General features: G+C 37.2%; 2 protein-coding genes across 3 annotated transcripts; one reads left to right on the top strand and one right to left on the bottom strand.

The window, feature by feature from the left end:
• LOC125211630 (F-box only protein 6) lies at positions 1-4,307 on the top strand. Of its 2 annotated transcripts, none has more exons than XM_048111508.2 (2): positions 1-178; positions 2,950-4,307. In XM_048111508.2, exons 1-2 carry the CDS (start codon positions 81-83, stop codon positions 4,199-4,201), a joined length of 1,350 nt encoding a protein of 449 aa, XP_047967465.1. In that variant the 5' UTR covers positions 1-80; the 3' UTR covers positions 4,202-4,307. The 2 variants fall into 2 exon arrangements, with proteins under 2 accessions (XP_047967465.1, XP_047967466.1); XM_048111509.2 differs by lacking the exon at positions 1-178 and adding an exon at positions 259-919.
• A 615-nt stretch (positions 4,308-4,922) lies between these two features.
• LOC125211632 (uncharacterized) lies at positions 4,923-7,124 on the bottom strand. Its single transcript, XM_048111511.2, has 3 exons — positions 6,966-7,124; positions 6,163-6,319; positions 4,923-5,204 (listed from the first exon to the last, which is right to left on the bottom strand). Exons 1-3 carry the CDS (start codon positions 6,966-6,968, stop codon positions 5,158-5,160), a joined length of 207 nt encoding a protein of 68 aa, XP_047967468.1. The 5' UTR covers positions 6,969-7,124; the 3' UTR covers positions 4,923-5,157.
• Between the last annotated feature and the right edge of the window lie 332 nt (positions 7,125-7,456).

Raw genomic sequence — 7,456 nt, 5'->3', positions numbered from 1 at the left:
CCCCCCTCCCTCGCAACACGCATATACATACAACCTTTAGATATAGAGAGAGAGAGAGCCGAAGAGTTGTTATGGAGTGAATGATGGAAGGGGTGGGCATGTTACGGCAGCTTATTTTGGAACTCTACGGTTCTCCTCCTCCCCCTTCCAATCATTCCATTCAGCTTCAACCCCTAAGGTCTCTCTCTATTTCTCATTTTTCCTCTTTGATTTTGCTGCCAATCCAATTGATTTCTGGATGTGAACATTTGTTTTCGTTTCTGTCTCTGTTTTTGGATTAGGTTACGGATTTTTCGCCCCGTGTCTAGTTTTTGTGTTGTAAATGTTTACTTGCTTAAGTGGAAAGGCATTTTTACGCTTCTCTCTCTAGCTTCTGATTCATTCGTTCTGCTGTTTTGGCTTGGAAATTTTGATTTAATACAGTGTGTGTGTTGTGGAGTTCTGAGTATTTGAAGCTGAAATCTATGGTTGCAATACTTGATTTGCTTTACACTGGATAAACTTGCTTCTGATTCGATTCATTTGAAGAAGAATTGGCGAAATTCGTGACTTGTATTGTTGTTTTTGGTATCCTTTTATGTTATTCTTTTGGCGTTTCAACTTTCAGAAGAGCTTTGTTGCCATTTCCAGAAAGTCTTCTTGTATGGAAAATTTGAGTTTTCAATTTTCATTTGTAGACTTCATGAGTGACCTTCGTAGTTGTTTGTGCTAGCTAGTATTTGTTTCGTTTGACCAGTGTGTGCAATCTAGGTCTGTATCGTCGAGTGAAATTCGTGGTTTGGTGCTATGCGATTGTGTTCTTTCTTGCCTATTTCTCCCTTCAGCTGCACTTCATTTGTTGTGGTATGGTATTGATGGAAGATTGAAATTGAAATCTCAGGCTCTGGAAACTCTCCTTCTGCATTATGAAATCTTTTAGGTAATAGGAGTATATTTCATATGCGCAAGTAAGGTGGCATTTAATGATTTTGATACCATTAATATTACATAAACGAACAATGGATATTGTCATTAATTGTGTAGATTGACGAATATAACAGAGATGGCTCCTTGTCGTTTTGTTGTCACTAGAATTGGGCAATAATATCAAATCTCAGATTGTTGATTCTCATCAGCTCATGCATTCTATTACTTGTCATGGGATTTCTTACATATTCTAGTAGCGTCTTCCATTTCCACCATTTACCGTGGCGTTCCACATTCCATTCATTAATAACACTAAATTAGGTGCTATCTTTTCATATTTCTAAAATGGTCATTTAAGGTGGACATGTATTGCATGGAAAACAATATGTGGTTTATGAATATTATGATTGTACCCTTTTTCGCTTCTATTCTACCTTTTCATTTCATATCTTTATGTGTATGTGTTCGCGTGTGTTTACGGAGGGTATATGCTTTTCCGCTTCTACCTTCTTTCTATGATGCATTCATGAAAATTTATGGCAGCTTACGCATTCAGAGAAAGGGGAAGAGCATGAAATCTGCTATAAATAGGTTGGAGATTGCAATTTAGGGGCCAGTGTTATGTTAAAGCTCTTTCAAACTGTACTTTGGCCTATTCTTATGCCACAGTAGTTTCATGAGCATACTTGTTTTTTAACTTAAAGTGAGTTTATTTGCACCTTTTGGCAGTAGTTAATTAGTTTTTAGAAAGTTGGCATAATTTTTCGTGTTCTCCTAATCCTACTGGTCTATATTTAATTATTTATGATACACCTTGTCGAAAAAGCTAGAAGTTAGGAGTCTCGTGGATACTTTTCAAGCAGCTTAGTAACCGCATTTGATATTTGCCATATGCTTCTTGCAAAAAACAAAAAAAATCACGCCATCAATTTAGGCACAACAACATACCCAGATCATAGACCTCATGAAACTGGCATTTTGTCTTGTCTTTTCAAACCAAAGATCAAATGCGTGTTGAACGATTGAACTGCTTACTACCTACCGGTATGCATTGTGATCTGTTTGAATACTTTGGCAGAGATTCTTTTGATTCTCTAGTTCCAAGCCATTTCCTTCAAAGAATTTGAAGCTTTGGTTATAATGCAATTATTGCACTCTAGTTTTCCAAACGTTGGCATGATTCTAGCTAAATAAATTTTTCTATGTGATAATCCAATTGTTTATGGCAATGTTCTAAAAGAGTGTGGCTTGTTTGAAGATGCGATTCTTCTGCATAGACATAATTTCTCATGAAATCACTGAGCCAACATTGTAAGAAAATACGAGGGACCTATAATTCAGTCGTTGTTTGCTTGTCAACAAAGGATTCATAGGAACCTAGTCTGCTGTAAATGTGTAGTGACATTTTACTTTATCCTATCAATTGTAGCGTTTTGAACCTTGAGATTGGGTGCACTGTGCACTTTTGCAATAATTTGTGCTCAAGTTTCATGTGCGTGTATGCTTGTTGTCACAGCTAACAAGGAGTAGTATAAACTTTGATCTTTTGTGTTACATATTGTGTTATCTTGTTAATTCTCTCTTTTTTATTTGGAATTTGTCGTGACAGATTTTCCTTTTCAACTTCCATCTTATTTTACCAATTCTTCCAGTTAGGTTACCACTGATTTATTTGTTCAAATATTTTTGCTAACAAGATCACATATTTCTGACAGTAAGGAATCTGATACTATTATTACCTATTTGTGGTATGTGAATTAAATTGATTTTTGACTCATTTTTCTAGACCACTTTACTTCCCTTATAGATCATCTGCATTTTTTCCGTACCTCAATTTGATTGGGCTTTTTAGTATTTATGAACTTGTCTCTTGTGGTATGTGAATTAAATTGATTTTTGACTCACTTTTCTGGACCACTTTACTTCCCTTATTGATCATCTGCATTTTTTTCGTACCTCAGTTTGATTGTGCTTTTTAGTATGAACTTGTCTCTTGCTACGTAGCCAAGTTTAGAATCTAATTATACCTTTGTTATTTTGCAGATGGTGTTTCTTGAATCTTGAATCTAGTAGCTCTTTTGAAGACAGTTTTTACAACATAATAATGACGGCTGGTAAATCTGAAAATTTAAAAATGCTTGAACCTGGCAAACCTCCACCCTCAAAGAAAGCTAGAAAGGAGCGTAGTCGTGGAAAAGCAACTTCCGCTGCGAGCTCAAATGAAATCATGGAAGATCATATCTGGAAAGATTTTCCAGAGGACCTCTTTGAAGCTGTTATAGCCAGACTTCCCATACCAGCGTTTTTCCGCTTCCGTTCTGTTTGTCAGAAGTGGAATTCATTGCTTACTTCTCAAAGCTTCTCCCAGCAATGTGCTGAAGTAATGCATACAAAGTCTTGGTTCTATACCATCACCCACGAGAACGTCAATACGGGAGCAATGTATGATCCTTCATTGAAGAAGTGGCACCATCCAACAGTGCCTGCGTTGCCAACCAAACAAATCGTTCTGCCAGTGGCATCAGCTGGGGGTCTCATCTGCTTCCTTGACATCGGGCACAGAAGCTTCTACGTGTGTAACCCTCTGACGAGATCATTCAAGGAATTGCCAGCCAGGTCTGTGAAGGTGTGGTCGCGTGTAGCTGTTGGGATGATGCTGAATGGCGGCTCCCCCAACTCAGGGTATAAGATCCTTTGGGTTGGTTGTGAGGGGGATTTCGAAGTGTTCGACTCTGCAAAGAACTCTTGGATTCGTCCAGGAAGCATGCCCCCAAGTATCAAGCTTCCACTAGCGCTCAACTTCAGGTCTCAGGCGGTTTCAGTTGACGGGACGCTGTATTTCATGCGGTCAGACCCAGACGGGCTTTTGTCGTATGATATCGACAACGGGATGTGGAAACAGTACGTAATCCCTGTCCCTCCTCACCTGAGTGATCACACACTGGCGGAGAGTGGAGGCAGGATCATGCTTGTTGGGCTGCTGACGAAGAATGCAGCGACATGCGTGTATATATGGGAGCTGCAGAAGATGACTCTGCTGTGGAAGGAGGTTGACAGAATGCCAAACATATGGTGCTTGGAATTTTATGGAAAGCACGTTAGAATGACTTGTCTGGGTAACAAAGGCTTGCTTATGCTATCCCTCAGGTCGAAACAGATGAATCGACTGGTGACTTACGATCTAGCCAGCCGGGAGTGGCTTAAGGTGCCCGGCTGTGTGCTGCCGCGCACCCGGAAGAGGCAATGGATTGCCTGCGGCACTGCTTTTCACCCTTGTTTGACTGCAGGTGCCTAGTTTTTCAACTCTAGACATTGATTGTGGGATTCCTCTGCAAACCAAATAATTAATGTACTATATTACTATTATGGATCAAATCCCATCCCTGTGGAGTATTATTGTACCTCTTCTTCCCCTTGAGGCTAAATCTCTTTTCATTTCATTTTCTTACTACTGAGAAAAATGGATTTATATTGGTGCAGTCTGATTCATCAGTGGGGGGAGAAATTCTGAGCTCGATCGGTCGTTCCTTTTGCTGCTATATATAGTGGATATCAGCAAATCGATTTTTTAGGAAATGTTGAATCAAAATGCCCTATTTCAACAAAAGAAGGTCAAGCTTCTTGACTAGATGAACTCTCATTGTCTTAGTCTCAGTTCATTACTAAAAAAGTCTGAACTAACTAAATATTTGTATCAGAATTTTTTGAATTGGTTTACCATTCTCATACGAAGATATACTACTAATTGACAACACGAAATTCCACATTATCCCTTTCTTGCAACAGATCCGAGGAAAAAGCGTTCCTACTAATTATACTATCTGTTATATCAAAGGTTACGGCACGGTGAACTAAAACAATAATTAGTAGACTGAATTGAATTTACACACTTTCCTCAATTCTTGCCAATTGGAAAGCAAAACTAACCCAAAAGTAAACACTCGAATAACACTTTGGGTCTAATTCCGAATTCGGCTCGTTTGATCATTCTGATATAGTCTACATTTTGAAGTATATTTTGATTCAGTAGTAAACTGTAATGATATTGGAGTTTTAAAGAATGTAAACATCCCAGTGTACATATAGTGGTAGAAACAAACACATGAAAGATTAAAGTAAAACTTATACAAAGTTTTAAGTCAACACATAATAAAGCTACAAAGATTCCACATTTCAGAATATAGGCTGCCAATTGAGAAGAGACGCTGCAGCGCCACCTCTCAAGACGTCCATGTGAAACACGGTGTGCAGTTAAGCCATGCCTCCACTCGTTGCCGTCCTGATTATCTGGAATAGCGCTGAAAAAAAGGGTACAAAAAATTCAGAGTGATCACATAAATAACGAATAATCAAAATGGTCGAATCTACTTTAGGTTTTGATATGTCTAGTTCACAACTTTAGATGATGAGACAGAACTCCAGCAGCATGTTTGCAAGGAGGACTGTGGGGCATATCAATAATGTCGAGATTGACTCTTTTTAGGTCACGGCTACTATTAAGCACATGCACATTTTCTCTATTGTAGTAGGGTCGATGGTGGCATATGGTGATTGAGATCTATATATCTTATCTTTCTAAGTAAGCAGACTGGGAAGAGTAAATACTATACTAGACAACAGAGATAAATGAAATATTACAACAGCTACATATGTGGGATGATGAGACATATAATAGACCATTCCTTCCAAAATCACTGGTATCTTATGAGAAAGAAACCCAGTAGCATGTTGACAAGAAGGACCAGGACAGATCATTAATGACGAGATTAACTGTTTTTAGGCCACGGCTACTATAAAGAAGTACTAACATATTTTCTCTAATGTAGTAGGTAGATAGTAATAGCTGATAGTAATTGAGATCTATTTCTTATCTTTCTAAGAAAGTAGACTTGCAAATATATACTCCTACTAGCCAACACGAATCAACAAAATATTGCAACTCCATAAGTAGGATGATGACACATATATAATAGACCCTTCCTTCTAAAATCACCGTTATCTAGTTGGCAAGACCACAAGAAGGACCGGGACAAATCAGTAATGTCGAGATTTAACTCTTTTTAGGCTACAAGCTACTATAAAGCACATACATATTTTCTCTATTGTAGTACTAGGTAGATAGTGGCTTATGGCGATTGAGATCTATTCCTTATCTTTCTAAGTGAGCAGACTATCAAAGGTAAATATTAACCAACAGTCCAACACAGATCAACGAAATAGTACAACTACGTATGAGGGATGATGATGCATTCTTACATGATCCAATGACGACAAATATGAAAAACCCAATCAAGACTGGGCCAACAGCTAAGTTGTTCCCCTTCTTTGCGCTTGAATCAGTAACAGCTCCACGTTTATTGATGTTCTTCTCAAACTTCTCGACCTTCCTGTCGGCAAGCCTCCTTGAAGTTGTCTGCATAAATCACATATTTCCAAGATGTTTATGATGCACAGATGAATCACAAACTAACACCAAGTCTAACACACATCTGAATTCTCACAATTATACTACATAAACAGATAATAATCATACACATTTATGATCAATTAATCTAATTCTGGCCACAAATTAAAATTATGAAACAGTCAGCTCACCTTAAATTATGAATAAATACTTTTCAAGTCGTTGTTATTCGAAAATATGTACTCTTCAAAATAGGGATAAATACTTTCCAAATCATTGTTTTTCGAAAATATATAAATCTTTCCAAAATTAACTGCAATGTGACAGAGCAATAGGTGCTTTATCGGAATGCAAACATAATTACATCAATCGATTTCCAGCTAGATACAAAGGATCAAAAAACATCAGAAACAGAAGAATCGATTTCCACAAAGATCTGAAGCAATTCATACCTCAACCGTCCTCTGCGAGTAGATCTAGATTGAAATCTTCGTAATATAACAAAAAACAGAAACGCAAATTGATCGATAGAGAAACTAAACCATAGGATAAAAAAAAGTTAAGAACAAATAAACGTTCATAAAGCATAAACCAACAGAAAAGGGGCGAAAATCCAGCAATTCAACCGCAATAAGAAAATAAACAGGATAATTACCATTTTTACGGCAAGATCGGGTGTCTGGAAAAGGATCCAACAACGAAGGAATTGCCGGAGAAACGATGGAAGATTTGGCGAACGATGGGTGTGATTATGTGATTTATGTCTTTCCTGATATGTTTGAAATTCCCAAATTGAGCAATTTAGGGCTATTTATGAGGAGATGAGACGTTGACCAGATTTCATCCACCTACATTACGCGTCTACGTGGCGGCCCATTACAAATACTGCTACAATAAATTTACAATACAAATTCAGTACAATTTTAATTTAATAGTCTTTATCTTATTATTTTGTGCACACTTTATATTTAGTCCTCTTCTATTTTAATAAGGATCCCATTTGATTTGAAAGAAAATAATATTGTATGTTGTTTAGTTAATGAGATTAAGTTCATAATTTAATTTTACATTAATAATTATATGATCATAATTTATAGTCACTTTTTTATATTTAAAATAATCTCATATGATAATAATTGGATAATC

This window comes from Salvia hispanica, chromosome 3 (genome assembly GCF_029641045.1).
Source record: "Salvia hispanica isolate PSC_SH4W2 chromosome 3, Shi_PSC_v1, whole genome shotgun sequence".
NCBI lineage: Eukaryota > Viridiplantae > Streptophyta > Magnoliopsida > Lamiales > Lamiaceae > Salvia > Salvia hispanica.
The sequence above is the reverse complement of the archived record's forward strand: the minus strand, read 5'-3'. Positions and strand labels throughout refer to the sequence as shown.